The sequence below is a fragment of the Glossina fuscipes genome, unplaced genomic scaffold (assembly GCF_014805625.2).
Source record: "Glossina fuscipes isolate IAEA_lab_2018 unplaced genomic scaffold, Yale_Gfus_2 213, whole genome shotgun sequence".
NCBI classification, from domain to species: Eukaryota; Metazoa; Arthropoda; class Insecta; order Diptera; family Glossinidae; genus Glossina; species Glossina fuscipes.
This window is the reverse complement of record NW_023998556.1, coordinates 298,904-325,899: the sequence shown is the minus strand read 5'-3', so window position 1 is coordinate 325,899 and position 26,996 is coordinate 298,904. Positions and strand designations below refer to the sequence as shown.

Sequence of the window (26,996 nt, the reverse complement as noted above, 5' to 3'; positions counted from 1 at the left end):
AAATAGAATATGTCTACTCCAAACAAAAAAAAAGAAATCCGTTCTAAGGCGTTATACTCATTTATACTCTCGACACCGATACCCATTCTAAAACGTATTTCGAGTTCAAGGTTTCTAATTTCAGTCTCAAAGAGGGCCTATTTGCTAATTGCACAGAAAGTTTTAAAAGTATAAATCTTTAGACCTTCTCTCTTCGAAAGGGTGGTATCCAGATGAAATAAAATTTCTAGCAGCCATAGAAGCTGCTACCAGAAATTTTCAACAAAGTTAACGCCATCCACATTTCGGTAAATTCTGGGATATCCACCTTCTCGGTAGTCATATGTACTGAATTAGTCCTAGGCAAATTCAAAGTCCTGGAAAAACTATCTTCCACCTTTGTTGGGCTCCTTGCCAACAGCCAAGCGTTTGTTTTTGCTAAAACCAACAAAATAAAAAATTGTGTTATCTTTTATAATAACAAATGATGTTAATAAGAAATAAACATTCGTGTAATATGTAAGTTTCTGAAATCAATGATATGTTAAATGATTCTCTCTTTGAAGAGTACCACGTGATCTGGATTCATGATCACTGAGGGGATAAAAGATTAGTTATACAGGAATGGAATAGAAAATTTAATATAATGGTGAAGAAGACGTCATTTATAAGTATTAATCGCTAAGAATGTATTATAACAGAAGTGTTAATATTCACTTTTAACTAGAAAAGAATATATAATAGTTAACTTTTTCTACGATAAAAAATTTAAAAATTTCTATATAATTGTCCATGCATTTCAGTTCCCGTGCTTGTTATTGTTTACATAAAACACAAACGTCAATTTGTCTCCCATTTTCTATTCCTCTCTCAGATATTAATGCATTTGTGGGGGATGTATAGAAAAGCTGACGATAACCAATTGTCTCCCCCAAAAAACCAAACAGTGTGATAATCACGGGACTGCATTTTCCCCCTAAGATGACTTTCTCGACAATATTAGCAACTTTGCTTACGTCTGAGGTTGATCATCTGAGAGAGACCATTTCATGATATTACTGGTGTTACTTATGGTATTCTTATCGATTTCTATTGTGATGATAGCAAAAGTAGATGTTTATGTATACAATCAATATAGAGAATAAAGATGCATGCAACTGAAAATTGAATAACTTTTTCAATTCAATTTTTGCAGATGAAATTAATAATTAATAAGTATTAAAAGTTTCAGATAAATAAAAACAAAAAAAGTTGTAGTAGTTTTTTAACTAATATTACAAAAGATTGGGAACACATGTTTAATCAAATGTTATCCATCGATTTTATGCGAACATGTTCGCGATAAAAGCGTTGCTTTTCTAAAGAAAATATATCTAAATATGTCCTTTCAAATTCAATGCCATCTTCGGTTCTTCCTAGGTTTTTCTTTAAATTTTGTCGAGCTTTATGAGATATAAATCTGCAATTTGATTTAATTAATGTCACATTCAAGTGTTTATTATTTACTAAAATCTTTGTCCACAGAAGAGGATATAACAACTCCGTTTTGTACTTTTTATTTATAAAAACTCTAACATCTGGTAGTTGACTTGACTGCACTTGAAAGTGGAGAACGAAGAAATTGCAAATTGGGAACAGAACAAATCACAGAAAATCATAAAAAAAACAATCAATGGAAAAGGATGAAAAATACTTAGAAGTTGCTTTATTCTACTTTAATTAATTGTTTTACAAAAATACCTTGAAATAATTGTAATAATAATTTGTTCTGGCATCAAGTTTTCATTGAGGGTGTTAATGGGTGCAGAATTAGTTGGTTGTCAACACGCATGTTTTCTATATTAGCATTTTTTCGTTCTTATTGTGTGACGGAGCTAAAGTGAGAAGCAAAAGATATATAGGCCAAGCCGCCGTTACCTATTTTAATAATTTTGCTATATCTATACAAATTTGCAATTATTTTAAAAGGTGTTATGAGAAACTATGGCGGTTAAGGTGCAATTTGAGATTGGTCATACGTCAAAATTACGTAGTAAAAAAACTCCAGAAGGTTTTACACATGATTGGGAATTATATGTAAAAGGGGTATCTGGGGCCGATATAAGTTGTTTTGTGGAAAAAGTGATCTTCAATTTACATGAATCGTTTCCCAAACCAAAACGCGGTAAGAGTAGTTATTTCTTCAATTTACTTTCGTAATAACTTTTGAAATTATAGTGTGCAAGGAGCCGCCATATACAATTCAAGAGTCGGGCTATGCTGGTTTTATGTTACCCATCGATATTTATTTTCGTATTCGCGAGGAACCTAAACGGGTGCAGTTCAATTATGATTTAGATTTGCAACAGACAGGCCCACCTCAACATAGATGCGACATACAGAAATTTATATTCGATAATCCCTCGGAAGAATTCCGTTTAAAATTGCTTAAAGGTGGAGGCGTACCGGTATCAGGGGTGGTACCTGGTACAGTTGGAGCAACTATGGTATCATCAGCAATGGCTGGTGACAATCACAAACCTCTACCAGTGACCGAAATTAAAAAGCACAAATCACGTTCAGAAGAGGCAAAATTGCCGACATTTACTAATCTTTTCGGCACTCCTATAACTAAAGGCACCAATTCAATAACTACTCCAAGTTCGCTATCTTCGGCTAAACATTCACCCGATTTAAAACCAACTGTTGCAAACCCATTGTCTTCAAAATCTTCAGTTAATGTAACAAACAGTAATTCCAGTTCAGGCACATCATCAAGAGAAAAATCGAACAAAGATAAAGATAAATCGACATCATCTAACAGCGACAAATCGAGGGAAAGGTCAGAAAGAAAGGAAAAACATCACAAGCAGTCGGCTAATAGCCCGCATAAAGAGGCACGTGGTGGTGAAAGTAAACGGTCAGACAGCAGCAAACATGATAAGCGGGATAAAAACGAAGATAAACCGAAAAAAGATAAATCACGAGATAAAGAAAAAGAACGTAGTCGTGAAAAAGGTGCCATCACCACTGCTCAAATTTCATCGTCAACATCTGCGAAACGTTTAAATAGTCCTAAACGTGAAATAAGTCCGTTAAAATCATTACAGGTTGTAAACAATATCAATACAACATTAACAGCGTCGACAGCAATCACACATCCCATCGCTAGACCTTCTTCTTCCAATAGCGGCCGCTTGGAGAATGAACAAAAATCTTCCTCCAAATTGTCAAGGGATAATATGAGTGAATCCTCTAAGTCTAGGGAATCTAAAAAGGATTCCGGCTCTTCTTCTGGCAGCAAGAGGTCTAAAAGGGAAAAGAAGGATAAAGACAAGGAAAGAGATAAAGAGAAAAGACACGAGGACAAAGACAAACACAAGCCTCAAAATCCTGTAGAAGTAACAGCAGCCGCCACTGCCAATGTGTTACAAATAGAAAAAGCTTCCAAGTCAATCATAACAGCAGCGACCACAGCCAATTCGAACGGCACAAGTCCAGATGTTGCAAATACGAAGAATCGTGATAAAACTTCAAAAACAGATTATAAGACAGTAGAAAGAACAACTGATAAACAGAACGCACTCAGTAATAGCACACTTACGGTTGCGGCCGGAGGCCAAAGCGCTTCATGCCTTTCTACTAACAGCGGGAACGAAAAACCGAAGAGTTCTAGTTCCAATAATTCCTCGACATCCACTGCAGGACTAGCCAGTGGTCCCGAGAAGGACAAACGTTCACATAAACATAAAAAGAAAGAAAAAAGTAAAGACAAAGACCGAGAGCGCGATAAAGAAAGAGAACGTGACAAAGATAAAGACAAAGATTCCAGAAAGGAGGCAAAGGAGTTAAAAGATAGGTTAGATAAACCAACGGAAGACAAAACTGAAAATTTTACTGATAATAAAAGTTCAATGCAGTTAGCTTCCAGTCCCAGTTTAACACAAAACCTAGAGGAAACTTCAACTATTACCACAATAACTTCATCAGGTTCGCTTACCAACAACAACGGCAGCAGCACTACAGTGACAAAAAAATCACAAAACAAGGAGAAGAAATCCAGGGAGAAACCGACGTCACGGGAAGAAAAAAATAAACATAAATTACAAGATATGAATGGTGCGGGACTAAAAACGAAGCAGACCAAGCTAACCACCAGTCAAAGTAATGTATCCATAGCGGCATCCGTTACCACAACAAAGCCAACAATATCGGCAGCAACGGTGACTACTTCCAATGTCCAAACTGATAACCAGATGGAAGTAAGCGACTTGGGCAGCGCAACTCCAAAGGGCGTAACTGAGCAACAATCTTTAAACAGGAATACTATCCTGCCAAATAAATCACAATCCACATTACAACATTCCGACAGTTCAAATTCAAGTTTTCCCGATTTACCGGTAAAGTCAACAAATGTTAAACAAGAATCCTCTAAAAATAATGCAGCCAGTACGAAAACGGTGAAATCTACTAAGGAAAGAGATAAATCTTCAGATAAAGTGGAAAAAGAGGATAAAAAAAGAAGACGTAATTCAGTAGCCTGTAGCAACACCTTTATTGAACCTCCTCTAAAACAAAGCAAAAAGGAAGTTAACAAAGCCACAAGGGAAAAATCGATATCTCCTTCGCTACGTAACGCAAGCACGAAAGCGACTTTGCCAGAAGTCAACACGTTTTTGCAACCCAGTCCCTCACCCTCAAGCGTGGCCTTGACCTCGACTAACACATTACCAACACCTCCACCGACAACGGCAACACCGTTACAAGCTACCACTCCTTCACCCGCCTTAAATATAAACGACACACTTACTAGTGCCAATTGTCCAGCCCCATTAACGGTTACCAGCACGCAACAGCAACAATCATCCGTTGTAGTGTCGACACCTGTATCACAACCGCCGCCAACCTTGGCTACGGATTATTGGAGTGAATTGCAAGAATTGCATCATAAAATTATGACTTTACAAGATAATGAAGATTTGCAACAAGTAGTTGAACTAATTGCTTCTACCGGTTGCTACGAGATAACGACAAAAACATTTGATTTTGATCTTTGCAAATTGGATCGCAATACCGTACAACGTCTGCAAGATTTCTTTGCAACATCTGTATCATGACATAAAATACATTTTTAAAAGGTTTACTAAACGAAGGTGAACAAGCGAAAGGTTTATGAAAACCAACTTAGAAAGAGGATAATGGAGGTAAGATATATTATCTTAAATTTTAAAAAATTCGCAAAAGCCACGAATGTTGCCTAGTCAACAAACTAAGATAATGGTATATTTCTCGTTAGCTCCGATCGGCGGTAGTCATTTTGTTCTCCTTTAATAATTATGTCAAATCCTTATACAAATGGAATTTTAAACTTAAGCTTAACTAATAAGGCTGCTTTCGGTCAAGTCAATCAAAATCGGCATTAACTAACAGAAATAATGTTTGGAGATTTCCGTAGCATTAAACAAACTTCATAAAAAAGCAAACTCGGTATTGCGATATGCCTAAGTGATCTTTTTGTGAGATGCTAAATATAAACGGAGCTCCCGTTCACGAACATACAGATGCAGAAGCAGATGGAATAATGTGGCAAAAATTACACATTATTATTATTCGGGAAGAAATCAAAGTTTTTCGTCCTTGCGAATGCTTTTTTGATACACACTTTTAAAGGTATCCAACATTAGCACAACCTTTGTGCTTCTGTAATCTAATAAATTAAATTCTTTAAGGAAAAAGCTAATCATCAAGAGGAAACAACCCTTTGCGAACAATCGATTTAATTGATTTTGATCCTTTTTTCAATTTTATTATAGATGACTTGCGATAAGTCTTAAATCGGATAATTCAACCAATACTGCGTTCTTTCTTAGCAAACACATCATAAAAAAGAAAAGCGATTAATAAAGAAATATTAGGTGATTAACATTATCATTACATTTAAGTGCATTAATTCTTAAGCAAATAATTAAAAATTATTAAAATGTAAGAAAAAAAACTAATATTATATTATGTTATCTAAAATATTATAATTGAATATACAGATACGCAAACACACACGTATATACATATATATATATATACATATATATATATATATTCATGCTGCAATATAATTGTTAAATACCGCTGCGAGTAAAAGCACATAAGATAAGTTAAACCAAAAAAAAAGGAAAGAAGCAGAGCACAGACAAAAAAAAGTGTTTTACGTAAATAAAACGCGCGTAAGAAAGATAATATACGTCTTCAGGCAAATCTTTGATATCCACTACGTCACGCCAGCATATAAAGATTTCAAAGCATTTTATTGATTATAAAAATGTCAGTTGGTCCTACTCAGTTAGTTGGAAAATATTTGAGCCCAATATACATCACAGATTCGCCTATACATTTATGTCAGCATACCAAAAATAGTATATTTTATAGTTGCAGTCTTTTGCTTATGGCGCGTGCAAAATCGGCCGGTAGCCGCCGCCTAGAAACATGTATGGCATATTCCATTCTTCAACCTAATTTCGTTTCTTTATCCTTCCTTTTACGCGTGAGTGCTCCAACAACAAACGAACCTATGCCTATCAGGATTATTTTCTGGAGAAATGGGGAGAACAATCTACTCATGTCTGCATCCTTTTGGTGAAACCTAGAAAACTGCAAAATTTCATGAAGAAAAAACAAATACAATGTAATATATTTCAAGAAACGCAATAATTGCTTTAATTGCACATGTTGTAAATAGTTTAAGAAATATGGAACCCTTAGGAGGTCAAACTCATTCATTCAATCCTATTAAGTAGCACTTTTCCGATTCATAAAACGCCGCATATATTATTAGTCCAAATTTTTTACAGTACAAAATTTGAAAATATATATAGGTTTTAAGCTTCAAATTTATTTGTATTAGGTATACAAAATAATGTTTATGTGTTTACTTACATTTATGCACACAGCTAGCCAAAATGGTGGGATAGACGGGTATTAAACATGTATTCTTTGCTGATGATTGAATAGGTTTCTTAGAAGTACCCTTTTAACAGCCTATCGTGTCCATCATCTACAAGTAGTTATACATTATATAAATGAATGGGACTAACTTAATCCCGAGTTACGCAAAAATGTGTAGTTTTCTTAAAACTTCCCACGACTATTATAGTATAGTGTGTTTTTTGTTTAATTGTAGCAATTTAAAAGAGTTACATAATTAAACCTAAATTTATTTTGAAATTTAAGAAAATGAATTTAAAGCCGAAAGCCTATAAACATCTATAACCACAAATTTTTTGTACACATACAAAATATATGAGAAAAATTTGCTTTACATATAAAGAAAGAACTGCAAACATTATAAAAGATCTTGCAAAATTTTAAAAGAAAAAAACAAGTAAGAGTATATAAGAATAATACAATAAGAAGAATATGGTCGTCCATCGTAAATCTAGTTACTTAAAAGGGAAACGTGAATACATGCTATTTTGGGAAAATATCAATTATCATATCACATCATTATAATGGATAAGTTTCCAAATACGTCAGGTATTAATAATGAAAAACAGTTGCCCCGTCACTTAAAATTACTGCACTATTTTCCAAAGTACTCTGCTTTATACACTTTTACATACGTTCGTATCGCTTGATACATCTCCAAAACATGGTTTTTAAACACAACAGTGAATTTCTTTGGCAGCGAAAACTGTTTACGTGCAATTCATTACCGACATTCGGTTACAAAGAGAAGTCATTGGGTATCAGATGAAGACTGTAGGCAGGTGACGGACTAATGCAATTTTTTCAGTACTTAAATCGTCGCCTATTGAAAGAGATGTTTAAAAGCTTGCATTGTCCAGCGGAAAAATACGATGGCACTTGTTTGTTTTTCTTATTTCATTTCTGGCGAACAAACGGTTGCGGGCCATTCAGATTTAACCATTTTAAGTTCCTCTACAATCACCGTTGTTACGCGACTGTTTATACGAAAAAAGCAAACAACCCTTCCGGCGACTTCTGTTTACTATTAGGCTCATATTCGGGCTTATTTATGTCTTTTCATCAATCGACCCTAAGATTTTTTTAGGTTTTCTCAAAATGTATGGGAGTCAACAAGTAGTCTTCTTGTGCGGCTAAGTGATTATAAAAAATTTTATATATTTATGTGGATGGAACTAATGCCAAAGATCGCCTCAGTCCCACATTATGTGAGATGCCGACCTTACGTTATTAGTTTTTGCACAATTTGTTAATGTTTCTTGGCCGAATTACTGATAACTGATTTTGGATAACCTCGCTATTCCACCGCCACACAGAGCGGCTGCGGATGGTGCTTCATTGGTAAAAGTGAGCGTACGTCGATCAATAGAACTTTGTCTTGATAATCTACGTCGAGATTCGATTCATTACAAGAACATTTTCACGAGTTAATTATATTAGTTTGGGGAAAAAGAAATCCATTATTTTTATATGAACTTCAGGACTTTATTTAACATGCTTCGGATTGTCCGATTTGGGTCAAATATGCACCGTTTTGTTGTATGATTTGTTGCCATTTTAAAGGTAACTTCAAAATGCCTCTCTCATAGAAGTCCTGGTCTCTATTTGCAAAAAACTCTGGTAGTCGATTTTCACAATCCTCCCTAGATTCCAATTTTTTATCATTAAAGAAATTTTGCAATGCAAGAAAAAGATGATAATCGCTTGGTGCCAAGTCCGGACTGTACGGCGGATGCATTAAAACTTCCCAACCAAGCTCTCGAAGTTTCTGGCGAGTCACTGTAGATGTGTGTGGCCTAGCGTTGTCCTGGTGGAACACGACACCTCTCCTGTTGGCCAATTCTGGCCGTTTCTGGTCAATCGCTATCTTCAAACGGTCCAGTTGTTGACAGTAGAGATCAGAATTTAGCGTTTGGCCATATGGAAGCAACTCATAATAAATAATCCCCTTCCAGTCCCACCAAATGCATAGCAAAACCTTCCTGGCCGTTTGAGGTGCTTCACCGATCTTTGACCACGATCGTTTTCGCACAAGGTTATCGTATGTGATCCATTTCTCATCTCCAGTCACCATCCGTTTAAGAAATCTCATTCCGTTTGGCCAAGGCTTCGCAGATGGAAATTCGATCCATCATGTTTTTTTCTGTTAATTGGCGTGGCACCCAAACAGCGAGCTTCTTTTTGAATCCAGTTTGTGCAAATGGTGTAAAACTGTTTTATGGTCGATTTTTAGCTCCTGGGCGATGTTACGGCTGCTAACATGCCGGTCAACTTCGATCATTTCTCCGATTTTATCGACATTTTCGACGACCGGCCTACCTGTGCGAGGTGCATCTTTAACATCAAAAATTCCTGAACGGAATCTACGAAACCAAAATTGCACATAATTGGCTGTTACAGTATCGGAACCATAAACACCACTCACAATTTTAGCCGCCTGGCTTGCATTTTCGCCTTTGTCAAAGAAAAACTGTAAAATGTACCGAATTTTCTCGTTGTTCACTTCCATTTCTAACACCCTGTAACTCACAACTGAATGCACCAAACGAAAAACAGCAAAAGAATTTTTTTTACTGCGAAATGTCACCTTTCCAACGAGCATAAATATGAAATTGTTTGATCGATACTTTACGAGAAATCTATCAGTGCAGCCATCTATCGAAAAATAATGGATTTCTTTTTTCCCAAGCTAATATGTTTTCGAATCACATGTTCTGAAGGAGGTTATGGTTAAAAATGTAAACTTTACAGCGGAAACTTCATAAGGCACTTCGTATGAAAATATAAAGAACGATCTAAGTAAAACTCAAAGCAAGTATTTGTCAAAACGTATTTGGCGATCGAGTTTCTTGTTCCCTACAGTAGTTGTGGTACAGGCTTATGCGGGTTCATATAACTTCAGAAAGGCTCAAGATAGACTGATCTTTTATTGATTTGATTCAGAGTCGATGCCAGCTGTCTATCTTCCAGTCCGTCTGTCTATCTAATATTTGTCTGTGTATCTCTCTGTGTGGGTGTATATGACATCAGAAAGTCTCAAGATAGATCAACGTCTTGTTGATTTGATTGAGTATCATTTTCTGAATTTATTCTGTCTGTCCGTGTATACTTCCGTTCAACCTACACGACATAGCTATTGAGAAGTTTTGATAAAAATTGGTACGCTGACATAGTTCGGCCCTTCTGAAAATGGATTAAATCAGAACACCTTTAGTACCACCCCACTTATAACTTCCTTTTTTACTAAAAACTCGTCATACGAAAAAATAATTCAAACTTTTAAAATTGCTTTTGCATATAGTTGCTAAAGCTGGTCATTGCGTAAGAATTTCTCTCTTACTTGTTTTTTTTTTTAAGCATCTAACAATATAGTACTTTGTGTCATATAAAAAAATTTATTTGTATTTAAGAAAAAAAAAGTCTACGAAACCCTTAAGAATGGCGGAAAAAATGGGAAAGAAGCAATTTAAATCTCTTCTCTTTCCGCTAAATCCAAAAAGAGAAAACATACAAAGCGAGAATAAAATAAATATAATAAATGTATATACAGTTTATGTGAACATTTTCAAAAATCAATGTTTTAATAAAACTTTTATTCGTCTTTAGACGAATCTTGGATACCAAATATTTCGAGCTAATATGTATAAATTTTTCTGCAGAAACCAGTTTTGTTTACGAACATAACATCTTTAGTTTCTCAGGTCGAATAAAACTGAAAACCAAGTGATTTCCAACTTTTAATTTGCCCTGCGAACCCGAGAACATATGGCACAATACATAAGCAAGCTTCATTCGGCTTGAAAAATTTTCGGGACTTTTTTTAAAATAAGGTTACAATTTCAGTGTGCATGAAATGCAACGATGTCTTTGGATAAGGGTACGATGTGCTTGAATCCACACAAGTGCCCCAAATTCTCATGTGGCTATTTTCTTCTATTATGTACAGTTTTCACTTTTCCGAGATGAGAAGTTTCTTTATTGTAAATAATTAATTCCATGTGTCATGTTTTCCTACAGTAAGCTTAAAATCTTGTGATAAATGAACATATACAATAAATAAATATACGAAACAACCAATAACGAACATGTACTAACCTAGCATGCGTTAAAAGTTATCTCTTTCTCACGAATGAGAGATAGCGACCGTAATTCACGAAGAGTGTTCTAGTACTATTTTTCTTCTTACTGAACTTAAGTTTTTGTCAAGACCGCAAACTCAACATTGATTCAAGAGCTAAAACATTTGCTGTGTTGCTGTCCTGCTGTTTTTACCTTTTCACTTGTTCAGGTTTCCCTGTAATTTTAATGAGATCATAACTTAAGCACTTTATCATTCGTGAGCAGTTCTAAATTACGTTACTACTGATATCATTTCACATGAAATCACACGAATTTTTAAATTTTTATATTTATTTACTTTATACCATTTTTTCACTTAAATTTAAAACTTTATTGTGTTTCCTATATCATTATTATATATTTTATAATATTTTATTTAAATAATCATTTAATTTCAATTATTTTTTCAAGTAATATATTTTTTTCGCTTTTCCGAATCTGGATTTGTTTTATTATTCTCAATAATTATTTTTTACACAGATAATTGTAAGAAATTTTTTTTTTTAAATAATTTTTATTAGTTTTTCTTTTTGTAAATATATGTGGATCATGTTTAATTATTAAATGCATTTTAAAAGGTTTTTCTTTTTACAGAAGAAGTAATAATAATAACATTACTGTTATCAAAAAAAATTTCTAATCGTTTTTCTTTACTTATAGAAGCATTGAACAAGAAATATTAAAATAATGTAAGAAATTGCACTGATTTTTCTCCACTCTACCCCTCAACGAAATATAGAGCTATGTGACTTTTTTCATTTTATTGATTAATAAAAATAGAATAAACCACACATGCACTTAATTAGAGTAGTTGATTTCCGTCCATTTTCCTATCTATGATCACGATCCCAAAAATCGAATTGAAAAGATTGGAGTTGATCAACAGACTAGTAGTTCTGTTTCGGGATCAATTTTTTAAAGTGAGATCTTTCATAACCCGTTTGGGTTAGGATTACATTTGAAACTCTCTCCCAAAAATTAAATTGTAATAACGTGACTCGTTCAAGTTCGCAGACTAAATTCGAAAACAGGTGCAATTTAGCAATTCATCTGTCGATCTGCATATTTTTTTCCATAAACAAGTCTAAACTTGTCGCAATTTAAACAATTGAGAGAGAAAGGCTAAATTTTGTACAAATGTTTGTAAGCTATTTCCGGAAGTCAATAAAAATAGACAACATATTCCTATCAATAGTTTATGCAAAGAAAACATCTATAAAATCCACATTGGGGACGTATCTATCAAACAAGGTTCGCGGCAAATTCGTCTTATTTTAACAAAAAAGTAAATTTCTATTTGGAATGCAAAGAAAAGATTCTTTAGAATATAAACTTTTTCTGTAAATAGAATACAACTTGTTCACATTAGCATTTTGCTTTTGTTTTCTCTGTTTCGAAATTTTTATTTAAAATTAACTTTTCTTAACTGTTGTGCGCAAGTTTCAAATAAAATTTAAAGTGAGAGCTATTATGTATGTAAGAAATAAATTTTTTAAAAAGTTGTTTTATTTTTTGTTGTTTATGCGTTTTTATTTTTTTAAGCTTAATTTAATTCTTTGGATTCGATTTCATTTTACTTGTTGCGGTGCAGTAATACTATTAAATTTGTGTTAAGGTTTAAATGCTCGTTTTGGTTTGTTTTTAAATCGACAAACTTCACTAAAATCTTTAATTATCGTACGAAGTGTAACAATACAAAGTACGTAAGGGTTTAGCCTCAAAGTCAAGCTATACAATGCGAATTTCGAGCTTTGCTATCTCCAAAAAATTTATGCACATAAGTGCAGATTGCAGAGCTTGCGAAGAACAAGAGATCGAAACATTAAGCCATAAACTATAAAAACATGTGGGAATTAAAGCTTATCACCAAGAATGACGAGTACGAAAAAATTCCTAATCCGGTCTATGATTTAAAAAATCGGTTTGAAGGAGGCCATAAAGTAACTGCGACTTAGTTTTTATTTGATTAACCAAAGAATTTACAAGTTCTTGTTAGCCTATCCAAATATACGTTATATTGCGGACGCTGAATTCTATTATAAAATAAATTACCTAAATTCGGTGTACCAAATTTAAACCAGTACCATACAATGAGCTTCGAACAGCCTACACTGTAGTAAACTTGAAGGCAAAATTCCAAGCTAGAGCTCATTTAAAAAGAAATTTCACTTTTCGAAGTCATAATTTTTCCTGTTTTTTGTTTTATTATTTTCACAGAAGTCAATCCCTTTTCTCTTAAATTAACAAACCGAAAACGATTATGTATACAAATGGTTTACGCGAACTCCGCGAAATATTTAGGTAGTATTCGCTCCGAAGGTAACGCCCTCCTCACTTTTCTTCGAGACATTTACATCGTATGGGAGGAAGGCTACGCCTGAACTTGGCAAAGAGAGGAGAGGAGACTTGTCTAAATGAAAGCTTGGATAGCAGTTCTAATTCAAAAAAATTTAGATTTACTCAGAAATACTGAAGGCAAATTTAAAAATGCAAGGCCAACGATTATGCAAAGCCGGTATTTTCCAAGTGGACGAGGCTCTCCAATTGAAAACAATCAATTAATAAGCCCAAGTTGTTTCTCTTCCCTTCCTTACCATTTTATTAGTGTTTAGAGACCACCCGCCTACGGCGAATTTTATTAACGTACAAGGCTGTAAACACAATGAGGCCGCGCTTATTCCCAGATCAGGGGAATAAATTTTATACATAATAAATTAAATATATACTTAATACAAATTTAGTTTATTACCGCTTGAAAAATATCGCACTTTGCTGTCAATATGCATTTCAAAGTTTTAGCAGTTAAATCTTCTTCTTCTTCTTATAGTAGCTAAGTCTAAGTTTTGCTTACGTATTATTTTAACACTCATCCTATGTTTACATGATTCTCGTTTTGTTTACAGCAGTATTATGGGAAATTGTTTTTTAATTTTTTTGGTTTCTCTGAATGACGGTGAGAAGAGAAAGAACTGTTTACGAGGCAGGCGATATTAAAGGTTTAATTTTTTTGGCTACGTTTTCATTTATATCCCTTTTAAATGCTGTATGGTTTATTATTGTTGGCAGAGATTACTGAACTCATATTTTTTTAAAGAACATTTTAACTTTCCTTCTGATAAAATTACGTTATTTATTGTTTTAGTTTTTTTGTAAGACTATTTGATTTTTTCAGATAGCTTTTAATTTTTTTTTATTATTATTTATCACCTTTTTTTTATATAAATTCTATGGCGATTGCTTTCAGTTTTATTTACTTATTTATTTTTTTGCTCTTTGTGTATGAATTGTATGTATGTGTTTGTATGGATAGTGGTGGGATAATGACATTATAAATTTTTCATTGTTTTATTGTTCCTTATTAATATCTCTTCTATGTTTTAAATTTAATATATTTTATAAGTTTGTTTTATAGACGAGCATATGTTTATGTATTTTTATTATTGATTAATAAATTTGTTTAAAATTGTCTATATCCAGTGTAAGTGTGAGATAGAAAGTGTTCGTTTGACAGTTAATATTATCTTTTGCTTCATTTAAATTTTTAAATAGTGTTCCTTTTTTTATGTATATCATAGAATTGGTCTGGAGTCAAATTTAAGAACTACCCACATCTTACTTCTCTACTTTTTTTTTTTTTTGTGAAATTGCCGCAGTTGCGATTTAAATGTGTTTCATCATCAGGTTTAAGCACGCCTATAGTAGAAAACAAGCTCAAAGAAATCTTGGAAAGTAACGGAAATCGTCGTCTTACAGACTACTTCACTACTCAAGATTGTTTAAAAGCGTGTGTGCCGTGTGCTATTGATGGGGAGAGGAAGTATTGTGATTGGATCCTTGGCATTGTACATTTAAAATCCATGGCGAAAAAAGTTGGTTGGCCGTCCAGGGTGTTTAAGGAATCCGAATGTATGAACAAGTATAATAACATCAGCAAGGCGACCGTTGTCTAAAGGGAAAAATTTTAAAGAGTACCAATCTATCATGCTCCCCAGCTGCGGTATAGGACCCCTAAGTTGTCGTCTGATGAAGACTCTACGACAGATGCAGACGCTAAATTCGAAAGGCTAATTATAATTATAATCGTTTGCAATTTCTCCACACAATTGGCGTATATTTGAAAATTTTGGAAACAATCTTAATCGTTAATTGTGCCCGTGTTAGTACTATCGGCGTGGTACGATCGTAACCAATTTGGACCTGTTCGAATATCTGCCTGGCAATTGGTCGCGATTGCAAGTCACTCTACAAAAAAAAACGATATTGCTTCATCTATATCTTATAGACATGTTTGTGGTCAGGTTATACTGAATTTTTAACGTGCGTTTTCTTCTTAACTTAGCTTTTTATCTTCATTTCCGCGGCTGTGGCAATTGCAAAAAAAGTTGCGTCAAATTGACTCTTTTAGATGGAAATAGTTACATGTCATCAGCATCTCCAAAACCAGAATAACAAAAACATTTGGACATATGAACCACATTTCTCGGTGTCTCAATTCGTTACAAAAAAAAAGTGATGTGATAGATGTTCACTAATCTTTCCGTACATGTAAAAGTTATCAAAAATTGCAGACACATTACACGGTTTATATATAACTACTTTCTCGCTGTTCGATGTTTGGAGTGAGTTAAATTGATGTACTTAGTTTTAATGTTATAAAAAATGATAAAATTATAATAAGAGAACAAATAATTATATTATTAACTAAAGAAGATCGATATTTTATTACCCTAATCCGCTGTGAAAATTTGAAACGTATTAAGTTAACCATGTCTCTTTCTCTCTAAATGTCCTTCTAGACGCCTAGACTATACAAGGCTCAAAACTACAGCCAGCATCCATCATCGCTCTTGTAGAGCAGATTAATTTTGAACGGCTAAGTTTCTACCATGGCTATAAGACTATGAAAAAGATGAAAAAACTAAAAAAAACCAGTCCAAACCCGAGCATTACCTTTTCCTATGATGGATCCGAGGTTGTAACACCTTCCTTTTCATAGTTTTACAGCGAAATATTTCTAATCTATGCAATCTCTTACGCAAAAAACCTACTACCTCGACCATTAACGAATAATCTTGACAATGGTGAATATGACAAAGGACTAGCTTCCCGCTTTTGTTTTCTGCCAAAAGGAATTCGTTATTATACAGCAAGAGAATATTCGTCTTATAAAATGTAACCCACGATACCTGATCAAATTAAGTCATCCATAAAAAACTTTCTGCTTCACCACAAAATTAAAGCTCTACAGACTTCGACGCACGATACTTCTTGATGATAATGATAATGATGACGGGGAGGATTAAACCATATTTATTAGGAGATCCATTTGGCGACCAATTAACCTACAAAGAAATCACATTAAATTTCGTAGATTATCCTATTATCTGCCTTAGTGACCGAGAAGGTAAGGGATCGCGATTAACAAGTCAATGGTCGTGGGTTAAAAACTCAAGTGGGGTAATTTTTTCAATAACGCCGATAGCTTTAGATGCTAGTGCTTCAAGACTTTAATCTCAGAATTAATTTATTCTGGCTAAATTAATAATAATAATAATATCCGAAATTACAAAGGACAAACACTAGAATGCAGTCATGCTCTCATAAAAGCGTCACAGTCAGAAGGCTTCTTGGGGCTTGTTCTTGATATCACAAACATTAATAGACCCCTTAGTCAACCATTACTCTTACAACACAGTTATCGTTAGCTTTAACAAACTTGTTAACTTGTTTAAAATGTTGAACGAAAGACACTCCTAGAAAGTAGAATAATCAATATCATTGATCAAAGGTGAACATGCTTCGAATTCGATCAATACTATCAAAAGCGAAACATTTTCAATTTTCTGTACTACTTAAAAACATTGACAAGCAGAGTAGGGTATAAATAAATGACTTTTTTTTCCTTATTACTAATTACAATGGTTTTGTAAATGTATTAAGCCAACGTATTGAAAATCGCTTATATATTAAAACCTCAAGTCCTCTTCTTTCATAGTAGAGAGCCTAAATATGTCACAAATTAAGACGTTTTTATATACATACATTTACATTTGCACACATACTTTCAATTATGTTTAATTGTTTTCAACCAAATTTTAAAAATTTTATAATGAATCATCTTTCTAACAATTAAGTTCTTACTGCACATTTTTTTTTTTTTCTCAGGCTTTCATTTTAAATAATTTTTTTTATAACTGTTTTTCTTTAAAATTAACATTTATACTAAACTTTGGTATTGTGGGACTTGCGTTTGGTGGATTGCTAAATTTAAAGGAAATGTGTTAAATATCATTCATTAATGTCTTCGTCAGATGATGAACTGGCCGCTGGTATTGTTGAAAACCATTGTTCACGATTATTGATACTTTTAAGGGGGCTACAATAAAGAGAATAGTATATCAGAAATAAGTAAATGAACCTTTCGAATACGTATAACATCTCTAATTCGACTTTAAACAATCGCTATCAAAAGAGGAAGTGCTGTTCGTTTTCAAGCCAATTTTGAAATAAATATTTAAAACTTACTTCGTTGTTTATTCATTTTCGGAATGCCAAGAAGCCAACATTTGCAGCACAAGTTTATAGTCGATGATAATATTATTAAATTTCCCTTCTGTTTCGAAACTGCAGACGACCAACTCATATTCTTATTGATGAGAATATACAGAGTGTACTACTAGAGTGTGTTACTAAAAGCGAGGATAGTGAATGTGTCAAATAACACAGTTTTTTTTCTATAGAATGTTACCCTTTCGAAAATTAGCGTGCCGAACTGAATTAATCTATTGCAAATCTCGAATTAGATTTAAAAGTTAATTTGAAATCTTGGAGAGAATTTGGCGATAAATCGATGAAAATACCTGGTGCCAACAACAAATAGTCGAATCACGGCAAAAACGTGACTTCATTCATATCAGACCGTCACGTTGAGAGCTTTATCATTGATACACGCAGCACCTTTCAGTGACCCAAAGTGGTTGCAAATGTGATATTTCGTAAGCAATAAAAAAGTAGGCGTGTTTATGTAACTAATTAAATGTTGTTTTTTTTTCTGCATTTGTAATCAAACGTGAAGAATCGTGGCAGTGGATAGTTATACCCGTATCGAAAGACGTAGACGAGTAGTTACTATACAAGGTGACGTGTTAAATCTGATCATCCAGACATTGTCAATAACTATATAAGTTACAGATGCTCTAAAGAAATAGAAAGGTTCGACTTTCGAATTTTATTAAATCGCTAAAATTGACAGTTTTACACAAACACATTTTGGGAGCTGGATTAGACATTAATTTCGTATATTTGTATGTCGAAAGGGACCTAAATGCAACTTACAAAGCTCAATATTATGCTACTTTCGAAATTTGCGAATAGTTTAATTTTAAAATTGATCAATTGTTCTGCAAAAGTTGAATGTCTACGTACGTATTCTTTTTCGAGTTCGACGGCAGTGTATGTGATATACGATAATATCCAGTTTCTGCTTCTTCTTTATTCTCTTCCAAAGATTTCCTTTGCAATGTCATCGTCTCTTGCGGAGTTGATGATAATGCAGCGGTATCCAAGTAATATTTCGAGCTTTGAGCAATTTTACAATTTTCACATTCACTAAGATAGTCGTCATCAAGACTTGTATCATTTGGGAGAAAATGCTCTTTGCCATTTAAGTAATTTTTTGATGTAGTGCAAACAGGCAAAGTGGCCTGCTTACAATTTCCACTAGAAGTTGATGTGACAGAATTGCTGGTTACTGGAGTGCACGTAAAGAAATCATCTACGTATGAATTGCCCGCCAAAGTGGATGTGATGGTTTGAGTTTGCATATTAATACATTGTTGTCTAGTTGTGATGGCAACGTTAGTAGTAGTAGTACTTGTAATAGCTTGGGAGGAAGATGATAATGAAGAAGTGGAAACAGAAATGAGCGGAATGGAATTATTAAAAGTGTCAAACAGTTTAGGATAGGCAGGCATATTACACTGAGATACGGCACACGCAGTAGAGCTTACAATAGCAGCGCAATTGTTTAGGACATTGTTGCTATTGTTGATTGCATTATTTGGTTGCAAGAAATCTTTTTTCGAACGTAACACTTTTGGCAGTGTAGTACTTTTAACAGAAGCTAAAATCACAGTGGAATTAGATTCATTACTACTAGATTCTGCGACGGTGATGGCAGTGTTCTCTTGATTATTTTTCGACGACGCTGCTGCCGGTAAACTTATAACTGATGGCACTTTGCTGACCACGTTGTTAATAGTGCTATTTAGCGACATTTTTCCAGCTATGTTCTTGGGCAAAGTGTAAGTCACGTTATTTTGTAGTGGATAAAATGTAGACGAATTTATTTTTGTTCCTCCAGTAGAGTTACTTGCCGATATCGTTGAAGACATTGTCGCTGATGAACTTGATGGCAACGTTAAAATTGGTGGTTGAATTTTTAAATTCAAATGGTCGTGATCTCTGTTACGTGCATGTGCGGCTGCCACGGCGTTCAACGTTGTAATTGCCGACGATGTTGAAGGCTTACTTAAAGTGTAAATAGTTTGTACAGATGTAGTGGATAAATTAGAAGACGTCTGCGGCGAGCCGAGATTCGAAGAGGAAGGGGATGATGAAGAGGTAGAGGAGGTTGAAGTTAAGGTGGTTTGAGTATTAATACTGTTATTTATGTTGCTACTATGCAACAGCTGCCCATTACTGGGTTTAAATAATTCATTGCTTGTATTTATTTTTCCTGCGTGGTGCGGTGTGTTCGGTGCTAATGTTGAACTTTTTAGATTTGTCAAGCTTTTATGCAGTTTCGGTGGTAACGCTGGGTTCATTAAGTCATTCACTCTTGTTGCGGCACGATGATGTGAAGTCGTTGCATGACTTAAATTCAAATAGGCATCAACCTGGCCGATAATCACGAAGAGTTAGTTCAAAAAGAATATACAAACATACATTTTACATACATGATAACAATTTTTATGAGAGATTAAATTGTACGTAAGACAGAAAGAGACTTAGAATGAAGGTGAATGAATAAAGTGAGAGGTGCAACAACAACAACAATCGTTTGAAGTGCTGTGAGCATAGTTAATGATTTTTTTTATTGTCTGCGAAATGAAGTGATGTTCTGTAAAATGACAAAGTTATCACAATTAAAAGGTTGGTGAAAGAAAAAGTAATAAATTTTAATGGTTGAAATGCATTCGGCTTAAGCCGAATGTTACTAATGGACACCCACGAATATTTGAAACAAAGTTATACAAAATGGGATGACGAGAAAATATTAGCTGAACATTCGACCCGAGGCCACCAAAAACGTGCACGCATCATGAGTCAGTCAGTGAAGTGATTAGTAATAAACGACCGCTTTCTGTGAAATGACTAAGCACTTTCTTTTCGATTGATTCAAAGTATCTTACAAGATTGCTACCGCAACGAAAAAAGCGTCTGGTTGTAAACGGTTGCACATTAACATGGAAAAAAATAATTAGATATTATGCATACTATACATACACAAAACTACTGAGAAACGTTTAATACAGAAGAACATTTACTGTAGATATTAACCTCAATTCTAATTATTACTATTATTAAGACAAACAGACAAAAACTGTGCGCACGGAGCAGCACTTAAACTCAATTATCGGATGGTGATCCAAGTGTCCAAACGTAAAATACATAACTAATCAAAGAAGGCACTCACCTTACTGTTCAAGTAAGCAGCCGAAATGCTTGCTGCCTCATTTGTTGGATTTCTAGTGCTGCCACTGCTGGCACTTCGGAAGCGATCGCTGCTGTTGCTGCTAGACCTTTTTGCAACACGACCCAGCACTAACGATGAAGAATCGTCATGATGCTGAGGTGGAGGCAATAGAGAAGCTGATGAATGATGTCCATGATGGTGACTGTGATGTGAATGATGATGATGAGCTGCAGCAATATTGTTACTAGCAGAATTTACTAGTTCTCCTGTAGAAATGGTGGCAATTTTTGATTCATAATTACAATGAGACTGAAGGGTTCCACGTTTCGAGTTGCTATTGGTATTGCTAACCACATTACTTTCTGTCGTATTGTTTAAATGATTTTGTAAAGTTTTATTCAATCTTTGAGTAACATAAGGTAACGAGCTGGCATTGCTGCTAGTATTGCTGATTCGACTAACTGTGCCTGTGTTAAGCTTATTATTACTTAATACCGTAAAGAAGGCGTTGTTTGTAACGTTGTGCGAATTTAAGTGGGTGCTGCCCATATAAGACATAGGCACATGCTGGATCGGACATTGACAGGTCGGTTTCTTCGAGCTATTATGATTACTGCTTGCCGTCGTTGCCACTGAATTGGCGTTATTTATAGATGCTTGTTTAGATTCAATTTGTTTGCTCGACTTGTTCGTATTGATGATAGTGTTGGCGGCAGTGTTTTGATTATCTCGACTAGTTAGAGGGTCGGCAGCAGTATAATAACGGGGCATTGTCCGATGATAGCGTCTTGAAGAAGAAAATGCTTTGCTGGTGGTGGCTGCATTCGCAGACGAAGATGGTATTGATTTAGCAATTTGCGTGTTCTGGGTGGGTAAAGTATGATGGCCTGTGTTGTGCAATTGACTGTTTGCATCCGCCACTGTATTGTTTGTTGCCACTTCAATTGCGTTATTGGTGGGAATCAAAGTATCTATGGTCGGTGTTGAAAGAGCATTGGTCAGTTGAGAATCATTGCCAAATTGCGTAGGTGACGCTATTAAATCGAACTCTCCTTCGTTTGCAGGGTTAGTGGAACATGACGACAAAGAATGATAACCACTTCCAGTAGCATTTCCCACGTTTACTTCAACATCTACTACATACTGTTGCAGAGGTTCTGGTAACCGTTGCGTACGTCTTGCATTGGTGCCGGTTGTTGTGGTTGTCACACTAGTATTTAAATGGCAATTTTTATACCCACACTCAGTAGCAGCTGTTTGCTTACCGCTAGCAGATATGCCTATAGAACCGGAAATATTCGAAGAGTTAAGAGTTTGTGCAATAGTTGATTGTTGGCTTTGCTGTTGCACATTCGGCTGTGTAGTCATAGTCTGCACACATATGGAATTGCTTTGAGCAAGGTGAAGTCGACTGCTATTATTATTTGAATTGACGTTTGAAGTGTTAATGGCCTGCTGAGGATTCTGCTGCGTTGTGGACGTCTGTTGCTGCTGTTCTTGCATCAGATTATTCGTACTTTGTTCATTTTGAAGACTGTAAGGCGGTTGATGATTTTCACCAGTAGCTATAGTTGTTATATTACCACCGCTATTTATATTGATATTAATCAAATTTGTAGTACTTTGCGTTATTTGATGACTCTGGGTTTGCTGATGTGCCGGTGGAGCACCTAGCACATGATGAATTGGCATTACATTGTGAGCTGGAGCTTGATGAGGTTGCGTAACAGAATGTTGAGAAGTTTGTTGTGGCATCAACGTTGATTGGTGAGGTTGCAAATGCTGCAGCTGTTGCATCGTTGCAGCCGTTTGCGGGCGTCTATTGATGTCGGCTGAAGATTGCAATTCTACCGCACTCATTGGACGAGGACTTGCAACTGTGGCAGCAGCCGCTGCGGCCGCGGCAGCGCATTGTGCACTCAAAGCTTCTGCTTGAGATATAGCCACTGCTTCTTCATAAGGCGGCGGTGCTTCTCCACGCGGAAAGTAGCCACTAGGAGGTTTCCATAGAGGATAATGGGTTGCAGTCCCTCCGTATGAGTAATCCATGCTGGTTAGATTACCCTCCATGTAACCCATATTGCCCGCAATATATCTAAAACGTACTTTGTGGTAAAAATATCCTTTCAATAGTATTTATGCTTGACAAGCTTACCCTATACTCCCAACTATACTTCGTTGATCTTCGGTATTTTGCCGTGATTCACGCGCTCGTATTTTTCTTTGACGTAAACGGTTAACTAGGAAAAATAGTAGAGACAGCGAAAGGGTAGCTGTAATACCGCTGGCTACCAGTCATATACCGAAATCCGTACTGCCATCATTAAATTGGTCATCGAGACAGATTACTTCACAGCAATTATTACCACTTCCAACAGTTTGAAATGATTTACATTTTGTGAATGCTTCACATAAAACCATTTTACAAGCTTTTGGCAGACCGCTGTCACAAATACAAAGACGACAGGAATCGGGGCCCGGCATGTAATGCATTCCTGTTTCATACAATTTCCCATTATAGTCACGGCAATGTCCACCCGGTACCAAACTTGAACTAGCTGAAATAACGACTAGATGCAACGCCAAAAAATAAGAATCTAGTAGACATGAAAGCATGTGGAAAAGCTATTCTAGCCTTTAAAGCTAATTTTTAACAGTATAATCTCCATTAGATATTCTGAATATTAGCATAGGCTTACCCATCTATCAGTTCAAAAAGCAATTATTTTGGACTGTTCGGCTAAAACTATCATAGAATTTTCGGTTTTTGTGCAACTTAAGGAACACTGCAAGGTATATTTCTGAGATAACAAAATACGGTGAGCAGCACCCTCGTATAGTAACAGTTACATTAAGCGTCCGATTGTGCCCATTTTTTGGCAAATTAAAGGAGAAGTAAGCAATCTATCTTCGAATTCTGGCAAATTAAAGGAGAAGTAAACAATCTATCTTCGAATTCTATCTTTACTCGCGCTACCTCACGATGTATTTAGCGTTGTTGCTTTTTGTTATAAGTAAAGATAATTGGCTTATACCTTGTCTTAGTTTTAGTTTTGTTTACTTAAACATAAAGCTACTATTTACTAGTTTTCTAAACCCTCTTTACATTCATGCATATAAGTTGCCAGTAACTTCTGCTTCTGCAATATAACCTTAATTAGATATAAATTGTGCCATGTTAGTTTTCAGCACTTTCTCTTTTTCATAATTTAATAAATGGCTAGAAATATTGCAATGGAAATGTAAGGTTAGAAACAAACAGTGTTTTCTGATAGCACCCCAAATTTGTTTTAAAAAAGCGGAAAAATGTCACATATACGCTGGTACCGTCTTCCACAATTAGCAGTTATACCTGCAGAAAGAAACGTAAGCATGCGTGCCACGAAAACAGTAAAAATGAAAAAAAAATTTTTTAGCGCCATCCCTATTCCAATTACCGTTGTTCATTAACTGTATTTAAAATTTGATAATTTCCGCTAGTAAGCAAAAATTATTTTTTCTATATACAAAATTTAGTAAGAAGTCAATTTAATAAAATAAAAGTAAATTTTGTTTTTTTAAATTCACCCTCACTAGACTAATATAAACATTCCAGCTTTCGTTTAACATTGGCATATCTCTTTTATAAAGCGAGCTTCTCAAAACACGCTCTGGTTTCCAAAATGACCTCATTGGTCAATCCAAATCAAATCTGACCACTCTTTTGTGACCTTTTGTTGTCCTGTGAGTAAGCATTATTAAGAAAGCAACTTCCCGATGACCAAATTTTCCTATAAAATAGGGAATACTCTGCTTTTTGTTATCTTGTGATGTAGCCAAATCCCTTTTGGGCGTTCATTGCGTTCACTGCGATTCGGTGCTTGCGAAGAAAAGTAAGTTGAAATCAGTTGTATTTTTATAAGAAACAATCCCAGGAACGTGTATTGAAACCAAAAAAATTTTAAATCAGTTGTATTTTTATAAGAAATAATCCCAGGAAGTTGTATTGAAATCACAAAAAGTTAAAATCGGTTATATTTTTATAAGAAATAAGCCGAAGATGTTCTTTTAAAACCCAAAAAAGTCATTAAGCGATTAATGAGGATGTGAGAAATGTTATGTTTTTTGTTTAGAGATGTTTTCAGAACGCCTGACACTGTTCGCTATACTGAAAGTCCTAGAATGCGGAAGTGGTGTTCGATTACAATGTATGAATTTTACAGATTTAATCGGTGGAGTAAGCAAAAGCACATAGTGTGTACATGTGTAGTAATATAGACGCATAACGAACAACTGCAATTACAAGAGCGGTAGCAACAGCAGGAACAACAAAAACAACAGCTCACAATACCAACGTCAAAATGATGTTTCCAAGTGAAACTTCGTTAACTGTGTACAATTATATATTACAATGGATATATATCCTTTAATATATTCCATAGCTAACGTTTCTGCTGAAATACATAAAAACAAAACTACCCACACCTAAACATACGCACACATTAATAGCAAGGACAACAACAACTACTCCATCTCTCGTGTTTCGTTAAAAAACTTTTACTCTCAACCTGTTATTAACATAAGCCTTTATATATAAAAAAAAGTTATTATATTTCTTAGATCTCCTGTTTTCTCATTATAACGAAAATTCTCTCTGAAGGCGCGCAGAAACTCACGCAAAATAATAAACAGCATCAAAATGTGTGCCATGGATTTATTTTTTTTTACTTTCGTTCTTTGGCATAACATTTAACTAGATAAGGGCTTCACTCTGGTCATGGACAAGCCCTCACACTTTTGTACACAAACGGATGGACTGGCAAACACGCACTATGTATATCTAAAGATAAATTTTATAAATTTCATGATTTTCGTTAAACTTTGTATTATTGTCTTCTAGCTTGTCTCTATAGAAATGGATTAAATCATTTTTCACCTAACGTTATTCACCAATGAAGCAGGAGATTAAAAACTTCTCTTCCGCCCATATCTTTTTGAACTTATATACACGACACATACTTATACAAACATTTTATCTTCACTTTTTTCCCCAATTAGCATAGAATAAGATTGTTTGTTTGTCTTATTACCTTTAGCATTATAAATAAAATTTATCACAAGCACTAGCAAATTATACATAACTTTATTGCACACTTTTTTACAAATTAATAATCTATTTTTCTCTTTTCAAATTATTTATATTTTATAATTATATTCAACAATAATTTTCAAAAGTACTTTTCCTTTTTTTTGTTAACGATTGTACATTCATACGAATGGATGTTAGGATAAGTGTTTTTTTTTCTTTCTACTAAGACTGGGTTGCCACTACACAACTACTCTTATTGACATTATGAGATCATAAGAAATGGAACATTCTGTTAGCATACAGGCATGGCAAACTCCAATCGCACTAAATATTCAAACTTAAATTCCAATACGTACAATCTTTAATGAAATTAAGGCATGCACAAACAAAGCAAAACGTCCTTATTTATTTTTTATTCGGAAAGACTTCTTCATTCATGTATATATATATATATAAAAAGAAACTAATATTTTCAAATAAGGTGTATTTCAAGCTTTTCAGCTTTTTTTTATATACAATTTACTTCTTAATGCTTTTATTCTCAAAAAAAAACGTCGTGCATGTGTGCATATACATGGTAATAAACTTTCTATATAAATTTTCTTTGTAAATTACTTAAAGATGTGATAGGTATAGCCTAAAATGCCTTGTCGCGATATTGCCTACCTATTTTGAAATTAAGTTTGTACCATTGAATAGTGATTTTTAGGAGAGCGCAAGTTTCCTTAGCCTTGCGTTCACATTACGATTTTTGTTGTTAACGCGGCGAATCATCTGGGCGTTAAATACCTATCTTTTATTTAACTATCCCTCGTTTGAGAGGCGTATCTTGAGAACTATATGTGTGAGAGCTATGTAAGGTAGACTCAAATTTGGCGTTTGTTTGTTTATAAAAAAACAATGATACAATCAACAACAAAATTAATAACAATATCATACAAAATTATATAAAATTTTTGATAAAATGAAATGAAATAATTTTATGTAATTCATATAAATTCAAATATTTTGTTTTCTTAGAAATCTTTAAATTGCGGACTTGAAGTTTGAATATAAATCACTTCGCTTATCTGTAAAGAATATATAAATTTTATGCGCCGCAATGTGCAGATCGGTAGCGAAATGTCGACATCGTCTTAAAGTAAGTTTACTTTGATCTAGGAAATCAAAAAACTG

General features: G+C 34.4%; 3 protein-coding genes across 7 annotated transcripts; 1 reads left to right on the top strand and 2 right to left on the bottom strand.

Moving 5' to 3' along the window:
- Nucleotides 1-1,587: 1,587 nt before the first annotated feature.
- Nucleotides 1,588-5,930, top strand: LOC119642075 (protein ENL). Of its 5 annotated transcripts, none has more exons than XR_005247930.1 (3): nucleotides 1,588-2,143; nucleotides 2,197-5,162; nucleotides 5,772-5,930. XR_005247930.1 is itself a non-coding variant. In XM_038041042.1 (3 exons), the coding sequence occupies exons 2-3, from the start codon at nucleotides 1,963-1,965 to the stop codon at nucleotides 5,073-5,075; spliced, it is 3,060 nt and encodes a 1,019-aa protein (XP_037896970.1). In that variant the 5' UTR covers nucleotides 1,588-1,858; nucleotides 1,948-1,962; the 3' UTR covers nucleotides 5,076-5,930. The 5 variants fall into 5 exon arrangements, 2 of the variants coding, with proteins under 2 accessions (XP_037896970.1, XP_037896969.1); XR_005247928.1 differs by having other exon boundaries at nucleotides 5,255-5,930; XR_005247929.1 differs by having other exon boundaries at nucleotides 2,197-5,628; nucleotides 5,688-5,930.
- An 11,413-nt stretch (nucleotides 5,931-17,343) lies between these two features.
- On the bottom strand, nucleotides 17,344-22,831 carry LOC119642066 (probable serine/threonine-protein kinase DDB_G0282963). The gene is made up of 3 exons (XM_038041038.1): nucleotides 20,753-22,831; nucleotides 18,481-19,952; nucleotides 17,344-17,431 (listed from the first exon to the last, which is right to left on the bottom strand). The coding sequence occupies exons 1-3, from the start codon at nucleotides 22,829-22,831 to the stop codon at nucleotides 17,344-17,346; spliced, it is 3,639 nt and encodes a 1,212-aa protein (XP_037896966.1).
- On the bottom strand, nucleotides 17,439-25,985 carry LOC119642079. The gene is made up of 4 exons (XM_038041048.1): nucleotides 25,822-25,985; nucleotides 22,908-23,322; nucleotides 20,753-22,847; nucleotides 17,439-19,952 (listed from the first exon to the last, which is right to left on the bottom strand). The coding sequence occupies exons 1-2, from the start codon at nucleotides 25,868-25,870 to the stop codon at nucleotides 23,048-23,050; spliced, it is 324 nt and encodes a 107-aa protein (XP_037896976.1). The 5' UTR covers nucleotides 25,871-25,985; the 3' UTR covers nucleotides 17,439-19,952; nucleotides 20,753-22,847; nucleotides 22,908-23,047.
- Nucleotides 25,986-26,996: the final 1,011 nt, after the last annotated feature.

What these genes read in the sequence shown, in the direction of transcription:
- LOC119642079 (XM_038041048.1), bottom strand. Translation starts at nt 25,870, where the DNA reads ATGTATAATTTGCTAGTGCTTGTGATAAATTTTATTTATAATGCTAAA. An exon ending in TTTTATTTATAATGCTAAAG is followed by an intron (nt 23,323 to 25,821) that starts GTAATAAGACAA and finishes CGTTGCATCTAG; the next exon opens with TCGTTATTTCAGCTAGTTCA.
- LOC119642075 (XM_038041042.1), top strand. Translation starts at nt 1,963, where the DNA reads ATGGCGGTTAAGGTGCAATTTGAGATTGGTCATACGTCAAAATTACGT. An exon ending in GTTTCCCAAACCAAAACGCG is followed by an intron (nt 2,144 to 2,196) that starts GTAAGAGTAGTT and finishes TTGAAATTATAG; the next exon opens with TGTGCAAGGAGCCGCCATAT.
- LOC119642066 (XM_038041038.1), bottom strand. Translation starts at nt 22,831, where the DNA reads ATGGGTTACATGGAGGGTAATCTAACCAGCATGGATTACTCATACGGA. An exon ending in CTGCTTACTTGAACAGTAAG is followed by an intron (nt 19,953 to 20,752) that starts GTGAGTGCCTTC and finishes ATTATCGGCCAG; the next exon opens with GTTGATGCCTATTTGAATTT. An exon ending in TCGAACTCGAAAAAGAATAC is followed by an intron (nt 17,432 to 18,480) that starts GTACGTAGACAT and finishes TCTTTATTGTAG; the next exon opens with CCCCCTTAAAAGTATCAATA.